This window comes from Phialemonium atrogriseum (assembly GCF_030411735.1).
Source record: "Phialemonium atrogriseum strain 8032-3 unplaced genomic scaffold QBC33scaffold_3, whole genome shotgun sequence".
Lineage (NCBI taxonomy): Eukaryota > Fungi > Ascomycota > Sordariomycetes > Cephalothecales > Cephalothecaceae > Phialemonium > Phialemonium atrogriseum.
In genome coordinates this window covers 1091422-1113496 of record NW_026848140.1, presented here as the reverse complement: position 1 = coordinate 1113496, position 22075 = coordinate 1091422, and the positions used below count along the sequence as shown (strand labels likewise).

The 22075-nt window shown below is 57.2% G+C and overlaps 7 protein-coding genes across 7 annotated transcripts; 4 read left to right on the top strand and 3 right to left on the bottom strand.

Annotated features, from left to right (window-relative positions):
- The first annotated feature begins 1392 nt into the window (after positions 1–1392).
- Positions 1393–3683, top strand: QBC33DRAFT_232015 (kinase-like domain-containing protein). Its single transcript, XM_060422846.1, has 4 exons — positions 1393–1901; positions 1983–2140; positions 2221–2752; positions 2814–3683. Exons 1-4 carry the CDS (start codon positions 1614–1616, stop codon positions 3414–3416), a joined length of 1581 nt encoding a protein of 526 aa, XP_060287327.1. The 5' UTR covers positions 1393–1613; the 3' UTR covers positions 3417–3683.
- Positions 3684–3812: 129 nt separating this feature from the next.
- QBC33DRAFT_526874 (HAD-like domain-containing protein) lies at positions 3813–5480 on the bottom strand. The gene is made up of 2 exons (XM_060426933.1): positions 4973–5480; positions 3813–4776 (listed from the first exon to the last, which is right to left on the bottom strand). The coding sequence occupies exons 1-2, from the start codon at positions 5110–5112 to the stop codon at positions 4104–4106; spliced, it is 813 nt and encodes a 270-aa protein (XP_060287326.1). The 5' UTR covers positions 5113–5480; the 3' UTR covers positions 3813–4103.
- Positions 5387–9261, top strand: QBC33DRAFT_232018 (Fusaric acid resistance protein-like-domain-containing protein). The gene is made up of 4 exons (XM_060422847.1): positions 5387–5732; positions 5811–7716; positions 7783–7916; positions 7983–9261. Exons 1-4 carry the CDS (start codon positions 5661–5663, stop codon positions 9105–9107), a joined length of 3237 nt encoding a protein of 1078 aa, XP_060287325.1. The 5' UTR covers positions 5387–5660; the 3' UTR covers positions 9108–9261.
- Positions 9262–9730: 469 nt separating this feature from the next.
- Positions 9731–10933, bottom strand: QBC33DRAFT_597764 (putative mas3 protein). Its single transcript, XM_060431942.1, has one exon. It carries the CDS (start codon positions 10880–10882, stop codon positions 9992–9994), a length of 891 nt encoding a protein of 296 aa, XP_060287324.1. The 5' UTR covers positions 10883–10933; the 3' UTR covers positions 9731–9991.
- Positions 10934–13339: 2406 nt separating this feature from the next.
- QBC33DRAFT_231983 (uncharacterized protein) lies at positions 13340–15404 on the top strand. The gene is made up of 2 exons (XM_060422845.1): positions 13340–15088; positions 15178–15404. Exons 1-2 carry the CDS (start codon positions 13433–13435, stop codon positions 15262–15264), a joined length of 1743 nt encoding a protein of 580 aa, XP_060287323.1. The 5' UTR covers positions 13340–13432; the 3' UTR covers positions 15265–15404.
- A 77-nt stretch (positions 15405–15481) lies between these two features.
- Positions 15482–15871, top strand: QBC33DRAFT_526866 (uncharacterized protein). Its single transcript, XM_060426932.1, has one exon. It carries the CDS (start codon positions 15527–15529, stop codon positions 15788–15790), a length of 264 nt encoding a protein of 87 aa, XP_060287322.1. The 5' UTR covers positions 15482–15526; the 3' UTR covers positions 15791–15871.
- A 321-nt stretch (positions 15872–16192) lies between these two features.
- QBC33DRAFT_526862 (myo-inositol-1-phosphate synthase) lies at positions 16193–17992 on the bottom strand. Its single transcript, XM_060426931.1, has 3 exons — positions 17877–17992; positions 16979–17812; positions 16193–16920 (listed from the first exon to the last, which is right to left on the bottom strand). Exons 2-3 carry the CDS (start codon positions 17695–17697, stop codon positions 16314–16316), a joined length of 1326 nt encoding a protein of 441 aa, XP_060287321.1. The 5' UTR covers positions 17698–17812; positions 17877–17992; the 3' UTR covers positions 16193–16313.
- Positions 17993–22075: the final 4083 nt, after the last annotated feature.

Here is a 22075-nt window from a genome sequence, read left to right as displayed (position 1 = left end):
TGGGACGGGCTTCGTCACCTCGTATCCACGAGATTCCTTCGGTCACAAAATGTTGACTCATGTGTAGCGTTATACGTCTGAGCTGACGTGCGGTAATTTTGCTATTGGTTGGAATATGGACGGTCGAATCGAAGTGAAATGGAAGAAAAGGAGAGGAAGGGAAGGAGGATCGAGGGGCCAGGGCATAATGTACCTGGTATTTATCAAGAAGAGTTGACCTTGAGATCAAGGGGTTCTGGTAGGAAGCTTCTGATTGGAGAAGATGGTGAGAGAGTCACGTGGGGCGCGTGGAGGAATCAGAAGCGTACTCGACCCCGACACACGGATTGTTTAGGGAATTCGTTCCACGAGCTATTCATAGGTATTGGCCGGGGGGGGGTCTTACATGTTGTCCACCTACATATATATCTAAATATGTACAGATAACCTGTTGTTTGGTACCTTTTTAACCCTGTAACCAGGAGGAGCCAGGAAAGTGCGTCTTGCTCACAAAGTACTAGGTACAAAAAGCACGGTCCACAAACGCCAGGTAAAATCCCCATCCGTAGTTAAATAGTACCCTCTACCTACCTCCAGTAGAGGGCCCAGCTGGACATCAAGAATGGAGCTTTTCTGGACCTACACAAATGACCCAACCTTAGGTTGGTAGGTACCTATTTGACCTGGCACCTACCTACCTACGGATTACTGTCTAGGTACGTCGTACCTATTTGCAGTGGAGAGAGGACGGTGTCCTGCTAGGATTGCCCCGCCTCCAACAGTTATTCTTAGGTTATTAGCAGAAAGCTGACATCCATGTAATTAGTCGGGCTGTCTAGGAGACCTGGAAGTGACGGAACAAACCTGAAGCTTTACATATTATCAGGGGCCACGGGTCAGCGGCTAGCAGTGTAGCAGTACAGAAGAAGTGTTTTGATTGTGCCCGATGCCCAGCCCGTGATGTCCATCCACTGCCCTGGCTGGCTGCCAGAAACCCCTCTTTGTCATCCGGTTGTTCTGGCCCAAGGCCCAAAACCCCACCTTGACCACGGAGGTGCAGTTGCACAGCTGCGACACCCTGAAGAGGACTTTGGATTTCTCAAAAAAAATCCCGTCTCCCTTCGTAACCCCTTTTCCATATCTTGCATGTTCGGAGTCTTACATCCACGACCCTGCCAATCCCCATTGTGACTCCAGAACACGACCGAAGTGCCCCTCCTGCAGGTCTCAAAGCCGCCATCCGCTACTCCCTGGCAACCCGTTCTCTCCCATCACTTGCAGACGTCCGTATTCCTCAATCGATCCTCCACCGCCACTTTGGTATAACAGCCTTCTTCGGGAGACCTGAAAGTCCTGCTGATAGCTTTTTTCTCTTCACTTAGGACTCGGCGTGTCACAGCACACGGTAGGCCGGTTTCAAAACAAATAAGGATACCCTGGACGCTAGGGCGTTGGGAACTACATCGACCTATCTCCTCTTCACTACGCCAATCTCCAAATCTTCCGGCGGGATATGCCAAATCACTTGCCTTGATTCTAGTAGCCCAGTTTGCTCTTCACATTCGAGCTACGTCCAGGCGCCGAGATATCTCGTCGAGTTCGATTAGATCGTTGGCCCCACGAAACAGCCCACCATGGCCGACGGGGGGTTCGCACCCCGCTCTATGAAGCGCAAGAACGTCAAAGGCCTCGCCTTGACTCCAGCAGCTCCCAAGCCTCCCCCAACAGCCGAGACCGCGAGGCTAGGGAACGACTTTGGTGCGAAAGGCGACGACAATAGCGCCCAGCTCGAGATCGGTATCGAGTTCAATCTAGACCTGAAACCCGAGGATCTCGAGATCATCAAGGATCTCGGGGCCGGAAATGGAGGTACTGTCAGCAAGGTCAGGCACATACCGACGAATACCGTCATGGCTCGAAAGGTAAGCGTCTATCCTCTCTCTGCTGTTGTAGGCCCGGTGGCCGGACCGCGTTCGTGTTGGCTGACTAGCAACTGGCAACAGATTATCCACGTCGAGGCGAAGAAGGAAATGCGCAAGCGCATAGTTCGTGAGCTCCAGATCATGCATGGATGCCATTCCGACTATATCGTCACTTTCTACGGCGCCTTCCTCAACGACAATCACGATGTGATCATGTGTATGGAGTACATGGATGTCGGGTGAGCAGTTCCGGGGTTCCCGGGGGGGAAGGGGGGTTATCTACGTACATGGGCTGTGATACTAACGCGCAGTTCTCCAGATCCCTTGACAGGGTGTCGCGAGTCTTTGGCCCCGTCCGAGTCGACGTCCTAGGCAAGATTGCAGAGGCCACCCTTGGCGGCTTGACATACCTCTATGCGAAGCACCACATCATGCATCGAGACATCAAACCATCCAACATCCTAGTCAACTCCCGCGGCTCGATCAAGCTATGCGATTTTGGCGTCTCCGGCGAGCTCGTCAACTCCATTGCCGACACCTTCGTCGGCACATCGACTTACATGGCACCAGAGAGAATCCAGGGTGAGAAGTACACGGTCAAGTCGGACGTGTGGAGCTTTGGCCTCAGTATAATGGAGCTTGCTATTGGCAAGTTCCCTTTCGCCGCCAGCGAGCAGCTGTCCGATGCAGAGAGTGCCCCCGCCGGCATCCTAGATCTGCTTCAGCAAATCGTGCATGAGCCGGCTCCGAAGCTGCCCAAGAGCGATGCTTTCCCGTCCATCCTTGAGGACATGATCCAGAAATGCCTGTATAAGAGTCCCGATGAGCGGCCGACTCCCCAAGACCTATACGTAAGCACACCCTCCTCCTTCAGGGTCGTTGTATAAAGACCGGGGCTAACCTAGACTTCAGGAGCACGACCCCTTCGTCCAAGCGGCGAAGAGGACTCCTGTCGACTTGAGGGAGTGGGCCTGTGGCTTGATGGACCGAGACAATCGCAAGTCTCATCTTGCCCCCCAGCTCTCCCCGGCGACGCAGGAACTCTTACGTTCGAGCGACTCCCCTACCTTTCTAAACCAAGCAGATGACCGAACTCTGCAAACACCCACTTCAGGTGAGATACCCATCGTGGGACATATGGTGTCACCTCGTGACCAATATGGCAGCCTATCGAATCGATCCCCGACGCGGGGCGGAACCTTCAGCAACCTTGGCCGCCCAAGTGGATCGACTGTACATCCGGGATTGGGATCAAGAGTAGTCGCCGCCCACCCGAGTCCCAGTCTCGCACAACAAGTGGCATCCGGCAGCTCTACCCCCGGCTTGTCCGGTTCCCGAAGCGCGAGCAGGCCCACATTTTCTCTCCCTGTCCGACCCGGCCCGCCGGGAGCGCCTCTCCCCACCCCGCCCGTTCGACGAGAGACGTCCGAAGACATCAGAAAGGAGAGCCGACGACAGGCGACTTTCGGCCTACCCCCAAATGGCAGCTACAGCGCAGGCTATCCCGCCCAATGAGTTTTGAAAAAAAATAAATCGCCTGGGCGGATCTTGAAGTCCAACGTCTTCACGACAATCCGCCGATTTCCTAGATTTCCTACCCGCTATTGTTTCCTATCACTAATTTTTTTCCTTGAAGAGAAAAAAAGAGAGATAGTCTCTCCATCAGATTCGCAGGCAGGCTCTTATTTCTCGTCAATCCGGCCACCCCTTGGTTGTCTCCTGATTCGAGAGGCATGCATCGTTACTCGAGCATCTGCAGCATTTGTTGGCGTAACCATGGTGGAGTCATCTTCGTCTTACACTTGACAGTGCCAGTCTTTGTGGCAACGTTCTGATTCACGCAGGCCATGGGCAGTATTGGCACAGCACACGGCACTTTTACGTTTGACCTGAGGGATTATTACGCGGGTGGGGAGAGGAAGTGAGCAAGGCTCATTGATTGATGGATACATGTACGTAGCAATGCCATGGAGCATCGTAGGCGCCATGTTCTGCTATTAAGCTTGCTCGGAACCCCCATTTGGTCCCTCGAATGGATACCCAATCTCAATGTCCTCAATCATATCAGAGATCCAACCTTCCCCGCGAGACGTGACCTTGTTCAGTGCCCATCTCGGAGTCACTCCAAAGACTCGCCACAGTTCTAACTCCATTCTAAAGCTACCCATGCGTGCCGTCGCCTATTCCCCAACGCACTCGATTCTAAAACTCTCGCCCCTCAAAGCCATGCTCCAGCACGTCGATCAACTCATCGAGCCTCGAGATAACCAGGTCGGTATGCTCATGCTCGGCAAGATGCCGGTTTATGTCATTGACGAGCAAGACAGTCGCAGCCCCGGCCCTCCTGCCAGCCGTCATGTCGTCGATCGAGTCACCGACCATGAGCAGGCCGCTCGCATCCGCAACCTCCTCCCCGGCCTCGGTGGGCAGCAGTTGATTCCCGTCCACCTCCCTATCCTCCGCCGCCGGGATGCCCGCCTCGCCGGCGCGGGCCCCCCTCGTCAGCCCCCAGCTGAGGGCGATGTGCAGGATGCCGGCCGGGTCCGGTTTCGGCGGCCTAAAGTCGCGGGTGACGACGGGCTCGAAGAGGACCCCCTCGAGGAACCTCGTCAGCAGGTGGGCCACGGGCTGCTCGAAGTTGCGGGTGCAGATGCCCTTGCGCAGGCCGCGGGCGTCGAGGTAGCTCATCAGCTCCGCCAGCCCCGGCTGCGCCACCTGCCGGGTCATGGCCTCGCGCTCGATGGCGCGGACCGCCTCCATCGCCGTCGTCTGTGCCTCCGGCGTCGGGAGGCTGTAGATGTGCTCTAGGATGTCTACCGACTTGGGGATGCCGAGGGCGGCGCGCATCTGGGCGAACATGTAGTTCTGCGGCTGGCTGTGTGGTGCGGGAGGGTGAGCATGGTCATGGGGGGAAATGGCGATATTTTGGAGTTAGGATAAAGGGGATGTAAAAGGGGCCAAGTAAACATCATGGACATGGAAGAGAAAAGTAAAATGGTGGTATGATATCATGGCCCGGATAGGTATGGTTCCACGGGGGACGAGCGGGAGAAGAAGCAAGAGTAACGTACCACAATGTGCCATCTACATCAAACACCACTCCTTGCAGCCTGGGCGCATTCGAGCTATTCCCGGCCCCCTCTCTTAAGGGGGCGAACCTTCGGGGCTTGAGGCCTGTTGACGACGCCATGACCGACAGGAATCTCCGCATTCGATCTCGCTGCACGTTTCTTCTATGCACTCTAACGGCCCAAAAAAATGAGCCTGGCCTTACAGTCTGTACTTCTTGTTAGAGGAGATTCCTTATCAGTCAACCAAGCGGTCCTGTCACGACTGTAGCTGCATGTGCATGATTGGTTGGCGAGCATTGGCCATGGAGATGCGCAAAACGAGAAGCAGATCGCAGATCGCTGGGGAGGTTGGACGCCACCCCGCTTATATGCATAGGTAGCTCTCCGCATGCTGTACACCAGCTTTTTACACGAGCTCCGCCATCCCGCAATACCCAACCAACTCCAGGTTATAATAAGCAAAGCCCTTGTCGGATTATCAAGGAGCGGTGAAACCGCATCTTTCTCGACTTGAGTACACCACGCGGGTGGCGGCGAAGAACAAGGGGAAAATGATACGAAATCCGAACGGTTACATCACCGCGGAGCTGTTTGCCAGCTGTTAGTAGCGCGGATGCAAAGCTATGAGCAGCTTAAGCTATCTAAGATAGGTAGGTAGGAACTTGTCGGCTCCAGGACATCCAGTCCCATGACGCCCAGTCCCACGACACCACCAAATGGTGGTGGCCAGTGGCCGCCGCGGCGGCCCTCGAAACGCAGTGTAAGTAACATACCTAATAATGTGAAAGCTTTCGCCGGCGAGCTCTGGGTCTCTCAAGCTGACGCGCGGCCCTCACAGAAACTGCGCAACGGCACCTTCATCATCCCCACCACTGGCGAGCGTTCGCGCCGCCAGTTCACCCTCCGACACCCCCGGGAACAAGCCGACGAGCCCGAAGTCGGCACCACGCGGCCGCCCATCTTCTCCCGCGAGTCCATGTCCCGACGACTGCCCGCCCTGGGCCACGGCGCGAGGGCCGCCCTCGTCCGCTTCGGCAATTGGCTGAACTCGCCGACGGGCAGGGGCATCCTCAAGTGCACCCTGGCCTACACGCTGGCGAGCCTGGCCACCTTCCTGTCGCCGCTCTCGACCTTCCTCGGCAGGCCGGACGGCAAGCATGTGGTGGCTACGATAACGGTGTATTTCCATCCCGCCCGCTCGGCCGGTTCCATGATCGAAGCTATCTTGATCGCCCTCGTCGCCGTAGCGTACGGCCTGGTCATGTCGGTGTTGTCCATGGCCGTCTCGGTGCTCGTCGGCTCAGTGTGGAACCAGGTCATGCTCGCCCACATCCTGGTATTGGCCGTCTTTGTCGGTGGAGGCTTTGGCTTCATTGGCTGGGTCAAGCAGAAGATGAACAACCCGCTGGTCAACGTCGGCAGCACCCTGGCCTCCCTGGCCATAATCGGCGTGGTCACCAAGGAGAGCGCTGTGGTTTCTAACGTCTTCTCCGACCAGAAGATCGTCCAGATCCTCAAGATGCTCATCATGGGCGTCTCCATCACCACCGCCGTCAACCTCCTAGTCTGGAGAGTTGCCGCCGTGGCACTCGTGAGGGAGTCCATGACTAAGGCGTCGGGCTCTCTGGGAGACATGCTCGCCATGATCACGCGCGGGTTTCTGAGCGGCTCTGAGGAAGACGTCCTCTCGGCCGAGTTCTCGGCGGCTTCGGCCTCGTATTCGTCGGTTTACCCCCAGATGTTGAAGGACTTGCGCGACGCAAAGTTCGAGCGCTACTTCGTCGGGCACGAAACGCTGTATCAGCTAGACAGGGCAGTAGTGAAGTCGATAGAGACCCTCTCCCAGTCCATAGGCGGCCTGAGGAGCGCGGCGAACACCCAATTTGCTCTCTTGAAGGAAACCGGGCCGCCCTCCGGCATGTTCTCTCCTGGCACCTCGCCATTCCCCCCGGGGCTAAGCCCCGGTACCTCGAGCTTGCTCAGGAGCGGCAAGGACCGCTTGCCCGTCCTATCTTCCATCGACGAGGCCTCCGAGGAGAGCGCCGAGGATGATACAAACCGGTCCCGTGGCAAGGACCCGGTCGAGGCGCCGTCCTTCCGTAGCCCGTCAGACATTTTCGAGCTCTTCATCGCTCTCCTAGGCCCGTCCATGAAGTCCTTGGCCTACACGCTTTCAGAGATCCTCCGCGAGCCACCGTTCGGGGCCGCACCAGATTACGAGATTACGATCAATGAGAATTTCCGCCAGAGTCTCTCAGATGCGCTCGGGCTCTTCAACACAGCCAGGGCCAATGCACTGGAAGAATTGTATTCACACCTCGAGCTGAAGCGGGCCAGGACGGAGCAGATACAGGCGGACTTTGAGGAGGTCGCCGCTGCCTGTGGACATTTCTCCTTCAGCCTCCAAGCCTTTGGGGAGGAAATGCAGAAGTATCTCGACGTCCTCGATGACCTGAAGTTTGCCAACCAGTATAAGAAGCGGAGTTGGCGATGGCTGCTCTGGTGGAAGCAAGGGAGACGCGGCTACCCTTGGTCTATCTCGGCGCTGCCGTACGACACCACGGACGAGAGTGAGAGCTTGATCAAGCCGATCAAGAAGACGGCAATGCCTCGAGGCATTCCCGATAGCATGGTTGAGCGACGGGATACCTACAACTGGCAGGCCGCCGCCGCGGACCACAGAATCATCGCGACCATCTCACAAAAGCTGCTCAGAATGGTCAGGAAGCTGGGTAGACATGACAGTAAGTCGGTCGTCAATTCAAGGCAAAGAGCCCCCGTTTTCCGACGAGTGCTAACCCCCCTGACAGTCCGATTTGGTCTCAAGGTCGGCCTAGGAGCCGCACTCTGGGCCATGTTCGCGTTCATCCCGCAGACTAGGGCCTCGTACCAGCACTGGAGAGGCGAGTGGGGTCTTCTGTCCTTTATGATTGTCTGCTCTATGGTGAGTTTGTCTCCTGTCTCGAAGGGCAACGCTGGGAGCAACGATGCTGACACTGTTACGATCCAGACTGTCGGAGCTTCGAATACGACCGGGTGGTCTCGGTTCCTCGGCACCCTCGTCGGCGCCGCTGCATCCACCGTAAACTGGACGCTCACCCAAGGCAACGCTCTCGGCCTGATCCTGCTCGGCGGGCTTGTCGCCTTCTCGAGCTTCTGGGTGATCCTGGCACGCGGCATGGCACCAATGGGCCGCATAACGCTCCTGGCCTACAACGTGTCGACGCTGTATGCGTATAGCCTCTCCCAGAGCGACAACGACGACGGCGACGACGAGGGCGGCGTCAACCCCCTCATCTTGCAGATCGTGAAGCACCGCACCATCTCCGTCACCGTCGGCATCCTCTGGGGCCTGATCGTCTGCCGCGTCATCTGGCCGCTCTCGGCGCGCAAGAAGTTCAAGGAGGGCCTGTCGGTGCTGTACCTGCAGCTGGGCCTGGTCTGGAAGCGGGGCCCGCTCGCCGTCCTGCTCAGCAGCGACTGCACGCGCTCGTACCTCAAGTCGGGCGAGCAGGTGGCGCTGCAGAAGTACGCGGGCCGGCTGGCGGCGCTCCGGCTCAGCGCCAACTCGGAGTTTGAGCTGCGCGGGCCCTTCCCTTTCGCGGCGACGGGCCGGCTGATGGCGAGCACGAACCGCATCCTCGACGCCTTCTACGCCATGAGCCTCGTGACGCAGCGCAAGGGCCGGCTGACGCGCGGGGAGCGGGCGCTGCTGCAGTTCACGGCGCCCGAGAGGGCCATGCTGTGCGACCGCATCTGCCACGTCTTCCAGGTGCTGGCCAGCTCCATGATGCTCGAGTACCCGCTCACCGATGCCGTCCCCAGCGTCACGGGCCTGCGCGACAGGCTGCTCGGGAAGATCTTCCAGTTCCGGAAGGAGCACGTCCCCCGGGGCTACATCGATGGCGCCCACGGCGGCGGCGGCGGCGGCGGCGACGATGAGGGCAGTAGCGGGGCGGGTTCCAGCCCGGCGTTTTCGAACCCGCTGCACGTCGTGGTGGAGGAGAGGGACTACGCCTTGCTGTATGCCTACGCCCTTGTCACGGGCCAGGTCGCCGACGAGCTGAAGATTGTGGAGAAGGAGATCGAGGGCCTGTTCGGCGTCTTGCACGAGGAGGCACTGTTACTCCAGTGAGGCTTCTTCGTTCCTCGGGCCTGTCGCTGCGGGGGAGGTTGGGATATAAAAATCAGAATGGGCATATTAGGGGGTTATCATGAATGGTTTCAATTAGCCGTTTTGCAGGCGTACATGGAGCGGACTTGTGTCTTTGGCAGTCTGGACCGTATGGGGGATACCACTATGCATCTGGAATTATGGCGTGACCATGAAACATATACACACTAGAGGATGGAGCTTTGGACGGTCCTGTTTTTAACTGCCTTACTTTCAGGAGCCAGGTTATTCGAAGGTCATACACTGGTTTTATCGCCGTGATCTCTGCCATGGGTTTCCAAAAGCGTTGTGCTAGATTCAACGACTGGTCTTGTTCGGCTGAGCACCTTCTGGCTGGTTATAGCAAAAGAGACAAACTTGTCCTCCCTCCATGTTCTGGTGGCCTTACATTAGGAGTGAACGTGCGTAGTCCACTGACTTATATCCGATGGTTGCTCCGTTTCTGGGATCGAAAGGTCAGGGGCAGAGTTTGAAGATTCGCCCGTGATATTGGTGTAGGTATATCTTACAAATCAGGAGACCTAAGCTTCCCTATTGATCACTCACACTCCATGCCCCTTGCCCCTAGACGTTCAAGTTTCACAGACTCTTTCCTTCTGGTACTTAGAAGCTCACCCAGTGAGTATAGATAGAATAGCAACATTGAGTATCCGTATCCCGGTCTCCTTCCAATTGCCAGGCCTCGCTCATATTCATGGACAGTTTATGGCGAAATCCGCCGTCTATGTACAGGCCTTTCCACCCATCCCATGGTCCTGGTATCCCTAAAGCACAACGACTAAAGCCAAAAGAAAGACTCCCCCCAAAAACAAGAAATATGAAGACGAGAGAAGACAGAAAACAGCTCACTGCCCCCCGCGGAACCCGCGCGCGAACCTCTTTCTGGCAAGGTTATACTCGACGGCCCGCTTCTTGGCAGCGGCGCTCTGCGTGAAGGCGACGGAGCCCCCAAACGGCCCCGCGAGGGCCGAGTTGCGCAGGCGCGCGACGCAGACGCCCTCGGCGCCGCCGACGGAGCCCCGGCACGTCATGCCCGCGGGCATCCGCACGGCGACGGGGAAGTCGGTGGTCGTGGCCAGCGAGAGGCCGCCGAACCCGGCGCCGGGGACGTCGGCGGTCACCTCGGCGTCCCGGAAGGCCGACGGGTCGGTCCCGCCCGACGTGGCGTCGATGGACGCCGTCAGCGGGCCCGCGCCGTCCTGGTTCACCTGGTGGTACACCATGGAGAGGGTGCCGTCGTCGGCCGTCGTGGGGAGGCCGTCGGACGCCGCGGCGCCGGTGGCGGCGCCCACGGACGCCTCGACCGTGCCCTTGGGGGTCTTGGTGCCGCCGCGGCCCCCGCCGGCGCCGAGGCCGAGGCCGAGGCCGAAGCCGGTGGTGGCGGCTCTGGCGGCGAGGTTGGCGGCGTGCAGGTCGCGAGCCCGGCGGGCCGCCGTGGAGTTGGCGCCCGCGCCGTCCATGAACAGGGCGATCATGGCGGCGGCGTCGACGGGCCCGCCGCCGACGGTGCGGCCCAGAGCCGAGGCCCGGGAGGTGCCGAGCTCGCGGTCGCGGATGATGGACGTGTCGGCCTCGGAGCCGCAGCGCGGGGAGGCGCAGTCGCGAGGGGTGCCGTCGATGAGGGAGAGGCCGGGGAGGTTGACGCCGTTGGCGCCCTGGACCTCGGTGACGACGCCGTGGGCGGAGACTTGGGCGACGGCTAGGGCCGCCATGATGATGGTTCCGGAGTATTTCATATTGAATTTAGAGGGGGAGCGGGATGGGAAGAGATGGGAATGAGACGCCAAGTGTCGGTTAGTTGTAGGAAGCTCCGGGCTCTAAGAAGGAAAGCCAAGTCTGAGCTGGGCAAGATGGCTGATTGTGAGGAACGAAGTTGACATCTTGGGCGAGAGGCTTGCATCCTCTTATAGTTCTCAAATGTGGTTGAAGCTCACTCGCCTCTCGAGCAGCTAGGTGCAAGCTTCTTGCCCTCCTAGAAGCCATGAAACATCCGGCTCCCTCAAACCGCCTTAGACTTCGTGTTCGGAGGGCCGGACACTGGGCTGTGCGTGTTCAACAAAGATCAGGTGAAGCAGTGCTCCGACCATGGTGTTGAGGCCGTGAGGCCGTAAAGCTTGTCTTCCCCATCGACCACTGCCCTAAGCAGCGAAGGCGAAGCCTTGCGATTGGATGGACGTGAAACGCACGGGAAGTCGAGAAAAGGAGGTTATTAAATAGATACCGGAGAGGAAGGGTAGACTCCCCGGGGGGGGCCCTGCTCCATGGAGGAGGAGCGGGATAGGTAGATCCTAGAACTGCCCCCGGTGGCGGGGTTTGGCTGGGGACGACGGCGGTACTCGAGGCCCACGATGTTTGAGCGTCTGTGCCAATCACGATTGAGTGGTGTCCTAGCAGGTTGTGAGAAACAGTGTCCAAGCCTCGCGCCGAGGTCCAAGCATTTGAGACTTGCACCAGGATGTCGTCGATCTTGATACACGAGCCGTCCGGGCCCCCTGCAACTCCACACGCAGGCCATGAAACACAGAAGATATGTTAGGAATATGATGTCGAATTTTTGAAGTTCCTTTCCAGGAAGCACATGCTGTACGCATGTATGTAGCCCAGTCATTCTAGAAGAAAGGGAGGCTTGTAGGGGTCGGATTGAGCGGGGGTTGCAAAACAGCACCTGCAGCCTATCGTCTAGCAAGAGCATCCTCACATCGGTAGATTTCTTGGCTGGTACGACTTCGACCAGCTGAGCCATTGCAATGGTTCTAAGAAGCGAGACGGCCAATGCCACTGGGCTGGGATATACATATCATGTGTAAGGTTAGGAGGGAATGTTTTGTCAGTCACAGAGAAGGACTACCCATCAGTGTGAAGTTTCAGAGCGATGAGAGTTGTGTTAGCGATATAGCTGGCGAGGTTCAACGTGGTACCTAAATTTGGGCAGCCCTCGAGCGGGTTCTTCAAGGACAGCATGGCAAGTCGGCGGCTTGCCACCTTCTCGTACGACGTTCATTGTCGCCGCCTGCGCCTATGGTGTGTGGCTCCATTACACTGGTGTCACCTGGAGAGCCAGAAATATGATCGAGGTTGATTAGGTGAACAGTACTTAAGCAGATAGGCCGTGTGTTTGATTGTTGATTGTTGCAAGAGGATGGCGGTAGAAGAAAAGAAGGGTATGACCGACTGCCCGGGACGCAAACATGTTGCAGGCTCGAGATCTGATGGTGACGAGACGAACCGTGCCGTCGCTTCGCTAATGCGGGTCGTCGCCTACCAACAACCTACACACATGTTGCGGCGAAGCGGAGGGAACTGTATCAAAAGGCTAGGAAAGAGTGGAAGGTGCGAAGTATGGACTTGGCGGGGACTACCAACCAACGGCTTCTCAGGCGGGCCGGGCTCGGGGCGGGGGCCGATTGACCCGTGTCTTGGAACAGAACGGGACTCGATCGACGGGCCAGTCCAAAGGTCACCAGTCAGTCCAGGAGCCGGTTGAGAGCCGATGGATACGGAGCTCATCCACCGGACATCGGCGCGGCCTGTAAGGGTGGCGAGCCAAGTGCAGGCATGGAAATTGCCCGTTCCACGGATCTCGCAGAAAACAGCCGTTCAATGTAGTGAACCCCGATCGCTGGGACTAGCGGGGCCGACAGCGGCTCTTCGTGCACCTCCTTCCAGTGCAGTGCTTGCACAGTAGCAAGTCGTTGAATCGCAGGCTCATAAACCCCCAGCCTCCCTCCTTGGCAAGCCTCTTCGGTAAACATGGCTGAGATAGGAAACGGTGCCCCTAGTTTCGGTGCCTCGGCACGCCCATAGAAATGTCCGGGGACGCCGGGGAATAACGTCCCCTACCCCAGTTACACTGAAAATGGACCAATTGGCGCGCCGAGAGAGCTCCGCTCACAGCTGAATGCCTTGGCATCGATTTAACAACCACACAGCTCGATACCACCTTTAGCTGACGATCCCGGACCCCTCATGCTAGGGCAATCGACCGAGTTGGCGACAGAGCAAGAAGGATCCATCCCTTCCCTTCCCTTCCATTCCCTCATTATGTCCTGTCTGTGATGTTTCTCCGCTGGTGATTCTGGTGTGTTAGTTAGCTCCATCATTATTAGCCCCTTTGTCTCCCCCGGATACCTCGTTTGGGGGGTTCCTGTCTATTCCTGCAAGTTCCTTCGGTTCAAGCACGTTCGGGGTTACCTAGACGCCGTTTCTCTCACTGGTATAACCCCCGTCAGATCAAGCCATAATTACCTACCTTTACCTACTCGCAAATCCAAGAAGGCACCCTCATCATGACTATCGAGTCCAGGTGGAAAACGCCGGTGCCGCGCAGCTCTCTGCAGCAATGGGTATTCGGCTCGTGTCGCGACCCATTGCCTGACAAGAAGGCTTTCATCGATCCCGAGCGGCCCGACACGCACTTCCTCACGTTCGCAGACTACCGGCTCGTCGCCAAGCGGGTGGCACTGGGCCTCCAAGCCGAGGGGCTGAAGCCCGGCGACAGGGTGCTCCTCTTCTCTGGCAACAACATCTTCTTCCCTTCCTTCTTCATGGGCGTTCTCATGGCCGGCGGCGTCTTTACTGGCGCGAACCCAACCTTTGTAGCCCGCGAGCTGGCCTACCAGCTGCGGGACAGCGGCGCCTCATTCCTGGTCGTCGCCGAGGCCGCCCTCCAAACAGCCCTCGAGGCCGCAGCGGAGGTCGGCCTGCCGCGCGACAAGATCTTCGTCTTCGGCGCTGACACGCCGAGGACCGAGGCCGCGCACGCGAACCAACCAAAGCCGGGCAGGGCCGGCCGGAGCGGAGGCGTCCGGCACTGGACCGAGCTGCTGGCGGGCAACCCGGGCAGGGCCGAGGCGTGGGACTGGGTGGAGCCGGCGGACGCGGAGAACACGACGTGCTGCCTGAACTACAGCAGCGGCACGACGGGCGTGCCCAAGGGCGTCGAGATCAGCCACTTCTCGTACGTCGCCAACGGGGTCGGCGTGGTGTACGTCAACGACCTCAACCCCGACGTCGAGGCGACGCGGGCGCGGGCTAGCGGGCTCTGCTTCCTCCCCATGTACCACGCCTACGCGCAGACCTACTTCATCGCCAACATGCCGCGCGTCGGCAACCCCGTCTACGTGATGCCGAGCTTCGACTTCGTCAAGATGCTGACGTACATCCAGCGGTACCGCATCACCATGCTGACCTGCGTGCCGCCCATCGTCGTCGCCCTGGCCAAGCACCCGCTCGTGTCAAAGTTCGACCTCAGCAGCGTCGAGGCCATCGGCTGCGGCGCCGCGCCGCTCGGCCACGAGGTCGGCGAGGAGGTCGAGAAGCTGTGGCCGTCGGGCGAGGTCCTCGTGCGCCAGGGCTGGGGCATGACCGAGGTGACGTGCACCTCGCTGGCCTGGGACCCCAACGACCGTCGCCGCAGCTCGGGCGTCGGCGAGATGATGCCCAACTGCTCGGCGCGCATCGTTGACCTCGCCACGGGCCGGCCCATCGCCGAGACCGGCAAGCCCGGCGAGCTGTGGGTCACGGGCCCGACGCTGATGCGCGGCTACTGGGGCAAGCCCGAGGCGACGCGCGAGACGCTCTCCGTCGACGCCGACGGCACGCGCTGGCTCCGCACGGGGGACATCGCCTACGTCAGCGGCGTCTACGGGCCGGGCGCCATCTTCCACATCGTCGACCGGCTCAAGGAGCTGATCAAGGTCAAGGGGAACCAGGTGGCGCCCGCCGAGCTTGAGGCCCTCCTGCTCGAGCGGCCCGACGTCGCTGACGCCGCCGTCGTGGGCGTCACCATCGACGGCGAGGAGCGGCCCCGCGCCTACGTCGTCAGGGCACCCGGGTCGGATGCCGGGGAGCGCGACGTCGCCGCGTGGTTGGCAGGCAAGGTGGCGCCGCATAAGCAGCTCAGGGGCGGCGTGGTGTTTACTGACGAGATTCCGAAGAACCCGGTGAGTTTTTTCGACCCCTTGCGCGATGTACACCCGTTTGTTACCGCGAGACCGACCCCGGACCGAAATAGTGCTGACATCGAACACAGTCTGGCAAAATCCTCCGTAAGATTCTGAGAGAGCGCGCGCGGAATGAGGTCGGCGATCGTACGCCACCGGCGTCGAAGATCGCTTGAGTGAGTCTCGCCACAGGACAGAGAGAGAGAGAGAGAGAACATCTTCGCTGGCATGGCATGCATCGTGTAGCAACATATGGAGATCCATATTTGCCAACAAGATCGAGATCGAATCTCGTCGAAATCGGGGGCCCTCGGTAACTCTATTGTATCTAGCTGTCTAGCATGTGGGCGCAATCGGGTGTCCATATTGCAAAATAAACGCAATCACATCTGCTGTCAACCTGTGCAACCGTCTAATTGATATTTTGGCGGCAGAGACATGTGGCTACCTACTGGATGTTGTCTGTTCCTTCTGCTTCCAGGAATGACGAGAGATATCACCTGCCACTCCTCTCAGCCGATTGCTCACTTGAGTTGTTTGCATATGTTACTTGGGCCATTCACTATTTTCACCATCTCGACAATTTTTTTGGGCGGCATCATCACAGGGTATCCATATCAGGCATCGGCAGTTACGACAGACAATATCTCGGTAATGACAGTGGTGTTTATTCTGCTATGGCGCACATTTCTGAACGAGTGAATGCCAAGCACATTTGATCAAGCGGACTGGTCCCCTTCAAAACGGACGTGAAAAGAAGGAGCGGCCAGAAAGAGGCTTCCCAATTTCCCCAATCTCGCCCGGAAAGCAGTTCACTCCCTTAGAAGAGCTTGTGCTCCAGGGTCATGTCGGACTCGGGCTCCAGGCCGACGCAGGCGCGGAAGATGTTGGTCAGGGCGCCGCGCTGCTTGGCGAGCGAGTTGATGACGGGGGTCCCGGGCGGGGTCAGAGGGGCCTTGAGCATGTAGCTGAGGATGCTGAGCACGCTGTGGAAGCTCTTGTACTCCCCAGCGGCGGTCTCGCCCGACTGAGCCTTCCACTGGATGCGCGTCATCATCTCGGCGACCACGACGAGGTCGATGATCAGCGGCGAGGCGAGGAGGGAGTCCTCGCAGACGTTGAAGATCCTATTTGCGAGAACGGGTTAACAAAAAGCCCCAACTGCGGAGAAGGGTGGTGAAAGAGAGAGTGAGTGAGGGGAGGGTGGTTAAAAGAGGGGAATAACTCACGAGATGGTCTGGTGACCGCCCATGAAGATCTCGGCATAGTACTCGTCCAGGGCGCGCTTGTTGTCGCCGACCGCGGGCATGTACTTGATGACGACGGTGTGGTCCGGGTGCTCGCCCTTCTTGTAGAGGACAGTGTTGGCCTCGACCATGTCGTCCACGACGGTAGACTTTGAGATCTCCTTGGAGCGGAACTGCCTCTGGGAGCTCAGGTTCTTGCCGTCGTTGTTGCCCAGATGGTTGTAGCTCGCAATCGAGGTCAGCTTGATGCCGGCGTTGATCAGGAAGTCGACCAGGGCCGACTTCATCTTGGTCTGGCCCGACTTGAAGTCGTCGCCGCCGATGAAGGCGTTGTGCTTCTCCGCCAGCTGGATGGCGCCCGGAACAAAGGTGTTCTGGGGGGATCCGTTGATGAAGGGAGCATTCTCAAGGATACTGGCAACGGCGAAGATGGTCGAAGGCGAAACCTCCTCGTGGCTGTTCTCAATGGCCTTGAGCAGGTTATCGGCCGTGTCGTTGACTCCAACGACGAGGTCGGCATATCGCTCGGTGTTGGCAGTCCACATGATGATGACCTTGTCAAGGCCGTTGCTGGACTTGAAGTCACTGGGAGGCGCGAGTTAGCTCTCTGTCTCTTGCATGGCTCCGAGGAGCCCCATCTTACCGGATATCCTTTCGGATTTGTTCAACATGGGCATTGCAGGCCTTAGAGCCGGGGAGGATATTGTCGGCCCGGTCTTCCTGGTTGGCAGCAATGAAGTCGGGGTAGTAGATGCTAGGCAGAGGGACCATGGTGGCCATCTCCTTCTTGATCTGGTCCTTCAAGGTCGGCTCTAGGACGGCGGCGCGATCCATGGCCTCGGCAAGGTTCATGCCGCTGATGTCCCAGCCACCGATGACGAAGTCGTTGGGATGGATCATGGGGAGAACATCATGGAAGGGGATGTTCACGTCCTTGTGGGTCTTCGCATCCGTGCCGAGCTTCATGGTCGACCCCATGATGACGGAGCCATAGTAGTTGGCGGCGCGGGGGCCCTCTCGGGTCTCCCAGGAGAGGCCACGCCTGTTGGCAATGATGCCAGCCGTGACCGTGGTTCCGTTGTTGCCGCCCCAACCGACGAGCATGACGCCGACCTTGGGGACCTTGCGGTCCACCTTGAAGTCGTAGACCGTCTCGGAGGGGGTCGCAACGTACTTCCCATCGCCACCCTGGGTGACGGAGGTGGTGCGGTACGTGTACTTGGAGCGGATCTCCGAGTCGGTATACGCCACATTGGGCGAGCTGACGGTGAAGAGGTCCTTGGCCGCGGGAGTCGCGTGGCCATTCGTCGCATAACCATTCCCGTTCGCGGAGCCCACGCTTACCTCGGCGTGTGGTGCCATTTTTTGTGCTTTGCTTAGCTTAGCTTGGGTGAGGGCCTTTTATCTGGTAGGGGCCGAATCCGCTGAGCTTCCTGGGGAGGCAGAGCAACGGACTCCTGCGAACGGGTGGTGGACCCTGGAATCATCCAAGTCAGTAAGGGGGCCCGGTCTCGTCAATGAGGGGGGAGTTGGACACTTACGAGTTGAGGAGATTAGAAAACGTTTTTGCGGATTTCACTGATCGCAACTCGAGAGCGCGATCGACAACGGTGTTGCTATTGGTGTCTGTGGGTGGAAAATTGTCTGAAAAGCTTGAACTGCAGGAGAGAAGGAGGGAGGGAAAAGGAATGGAACTAGGGATTATATAGGTAGGTAGGTATGCACCTCACGGCCCCGGAATATTGCTAGTGCAATGGGGATAGTGCTGAACGGCGGTGAGTCTATCTCTACCCACTCTAGGGGCACCTCCCTCCACTGGAGACGAGACTACGCCGGGTATCGGATGACAACTGTCTACGATCATCGCTATGAGGTTTCCATTGCATTGCGCTAGATACATGCACTAGATAATAGCGGTGGGACGTTTAATAGCAGACTGCAAAGTCGCTGAGCGATGCAACAGGTGAAAGTCTGCAATATCATGAGTGCTGCCCCACCATGGTGCAAAAGTGGGAAGTGCAAAGTGTGCAATCACTAGCGGGGAAGCAACCTGGCGGGGTCAATATCGCGCAGGGTCCAGCAGGTGGAAGGCGCAGCACTTGCCTCGGGAAGCGTGATTCGCTGCCCGGAGACTTCGGCCGGTGGAGTCCGCCGCAATAACCCGGGTCAGTGCGATACCGGCTTACAAGCCGGAATACTCCCCGATGATTTGTGAAAATGCCATGGAACAGCGAGCAAAGAAATGGTCCACTATACAACCAATCACTACCCAACACATCCCTAACTCTCGGCTGCGGCGGAACAACATACTGAGTACTACAGTAGAGCGGATATACCTACGGACTGTGTATAGCGGTTTCTTTGCACTGCCTTTTGTCCCTCATTTCATCTACTTAGTAGGTGCAGCTATTGGCCTTAGTGGGAGGTGGGTATGTATTCTTGCACTTCGGCGATTCGCCGAACAACTGCTGCCTGAAGTAGGTAGGTAGGTAGTCGTTGGGGTGATATCCATGTGTTGAACCCCTCGACCCCGCTTCATATCCTCCTCATGTGCCAAGGCTTCCTTTGCAGTCTACGCCTGTCCACTTCTTGTTTTTTTGCACCTTTCGCTCTAGTCCTGTTGAACTGTTGAACCGCGGCAGCCACTAATAAACATACTGCGGTACTGACCAATTGCTTATCAAGTTATTGGCTCTTTTGGAAGTCCGTTCGATTTGCAATGGTCCTTGTGGAGAGATGGACACTTATCTGCGCGGGCAGCATTGAGGCTTCTGGTTCACATCAATTCAGGTAGAAAGGAAGGCTTGAGTTTTTCTAGGGGGTTTAATGGGCAAGTGAACAAACATTGCTGTTCACAACCAGCGCAAACTCACCATCTCTCGCAGAATATGTATACACCACAGCGAATAGAGATCAGGCACGTTGACTTGGGGATTCCTCTCTGAGTGATACTAGGAGGGAGCGTTTCGAAAGGGCCACTTCTAGACGTAGACAGCACTGGAGCTCGCCAGCGTAAATTCTCTAGGGAAAGGGAGCCCCCCCTAACGACAGTGATGGCCTTTGAGAAATGGGCTTGAAGCAACCCGCAGGTGATTCGGATTGTTAAACATTGAGGAGGTGTCTCATCGTCGCAGCTTCGCAGCAATCTTGTCGACTAATTAAGAGACCATCCGTTGTCCTCAAAAGGAATCTGCATTCGGAAGAATCACCATCGCGAAGCATCCCATCTCGCGTTGGTTCGCGCCCAGCCTCCTGCATGGTAAGCGCGAGACAATACGATTCAATGCCGCGCTGGGACATATAAGGTAGATTTTAGGCACGGTGCCAGTCATGTGGCAGCCATGGGTCCGGCACGAGTTTGGTGCTTCCATAGGTTGTCGATCATGCTATGCGAGGACGGGACCTGGAATTTGTGCTTTCCGGAATGGAGACAAGGTTATATGTGTAGTAGGGCCTTGTTGCGGCTCCAAAATGGAACTTGAAACTTGGACGGCTACCTAGGCTAGGTAGACGGAGATGCACGTGTCGCGTGAGCACCAGAACAGGAGCCAGCTGGTTGGCTCTATTTCGTTACTCACGAACCAGTCGCCCAGGACAGACAAACGGCCGGCTCATCCAGAGACAATGGGATGTGGTAGGTACAGTGGTGTAAATATGTACATACATACTGCCTACTCCGTATGGCGTTTGAAGAAGGCGGCCTGTCCTGAGTGTGGGTGTTCTATGTAGTACGCAGTACAAGTGCGTTTCGGCTTGCCCGATATGTACCCCCGCTTAAGAGGTTCAGGGTCCCCCCAAGTTTCACGAGAGAATCAGGAGGACGCATCGGCATGTCGTAATCAGAAAACCAGATTGGCGAACAATCCAAGCTGTTGATCGTCATGTCTGGAGGCAGATCGCTCTGGAGAATGGAATCCATCCCCAGTATTTCGGTTTTCAGTATTTCAGTTTTCCACACGATCTCGGGGGGTGCACGGGACACTGATGGTAAATGACGATGAATGTTGCCGCACTCAGCCGCGTCTTGGAGTTGCGACCTTATCTGCAAGCACTTCCGCACTTTCCGTGCCAAAAAACCTGGAACTTTGGTAGGAAGCTCGTAGTGTCGTATATGGGATACGCTAGTGGGTGTTCTGCAACGTTAGAGTCCAAGCTTCGTCTGGTGTTTGTGTTGTTTGTGTGTGCCACCAACCGAAACAGTCGTGTGCAGCTGGCCACAGTGTCAGTCAGCTATTGGTATGCGGTATTGATCACCACAGGCTTCTAGTAATGTCTATACGGTCCGTAGAAACCAAAGAATGGAATGAAGAATCTACCTAGTGTACTACAGTACATATGGACACGCTGTCTGGGGTAGATGCGAGTAGAGCAAGGGTTCCATGAGAGGAACATGGGTGGTGGGGTACCCCTGGACCAGCGCCAAGCTCATCCGTTCTCCACGGCAACCTCGAAAATCGCCGAACCATTGGGTGTCGTGTATTTACAGCCAATCTCTTCAGAGTTCGATGTGGCCCCCGCCGAGCCAGTGATGGTCAATTTAATCAACAACCGAGAATTGTCGAGATGAGACAATCATCATCGCTGACTGCCCTTGGACAACTCGATCATTGAACAATTTGGCCTTCATTATTCGCAAACCTCACAGAGCCTGATGAGACAGTGCTGCCAAGGCTCCGAGGGAACGCTGTTGCATCCTTCCAATTCTGGAAAAATAAGAGGGTTATGTACCATCGTCCAGTAAGGTAGCAGAGATGCAAAGCTGTCTCCAGGACAACTAGCGAAGTGATAGCCGAGCGAAGAGGCTGAATGGGGGAGGGAGTCCTGAAATCAGCGATGATCGGCCGCGCCCATGGAATTTACTTTCCCGATGGATTCCGAAATGCAACGCCGAGGGAGTTTGGGAGTTGGATATTTGGAAGCAACCGGTTCATTCGGTGCAATAGTAGGTGATGATCGTGAAGAAGGACGGGTCTTTCCTGATCTGTATGCCCGAGTTTGACGGCGTTTAATATTGGATGGTATCTTCCCTGCTAAATAAATCACCGACAGCCTGCAAGGTACCCGTCCATTGCTCCACCCTCTCTCCACCCATCATTTACCCTGCACCAGCGAGTGGCAGCCGCTTATATTGGGGCCATTGTACGCCACACCGCACTACTGTTGTTGACTAGCAGTTGAAGAGTGGAGAATCTGCTGGAGATAATTACGCAGTAGCCTGATAAGAGCTGACGACTTGGCGGGGGTCTTCAAAAAGAAAGGGGCAAGGGCTGTCTGTCACTTGTACTGCGGTATTCAATCTCAGTCGAGTGTCGACCAACTGCGATTTGTTGAATTGGCGATAATATAGGAAATAGAAATCCAATTGACAAGTCTCCTTTCTTTATCCGGATCGTTAGGCGGTTTGAGGTCATGGCTCACTCGTCGAAAATAAGCTCTAAACAATCGCCAATGCATCTTTAATCAATGCATTAAAGACCTCGAGCCTTCTCCTCCATCCGTGCACATCTCACCGTGCTGATACAACGCCGCAGCCTATCATACCCCGTATACGAACTTAGCATCTTACCCCTGTCGACGAACCCCCAGGGTCTGGGGCCGGGGTCTGTGGGCCAGGGTCGTCGGCCTCGAGCTGGCCGGCCGATACACACCACACCGCTTAAGGGACAAGGCCCCTCGGTTCGAGACCTGCCCCCCAGATCTTGTTTCCTTGGTCCACAACCTCCCTGTATCAAACAACCTG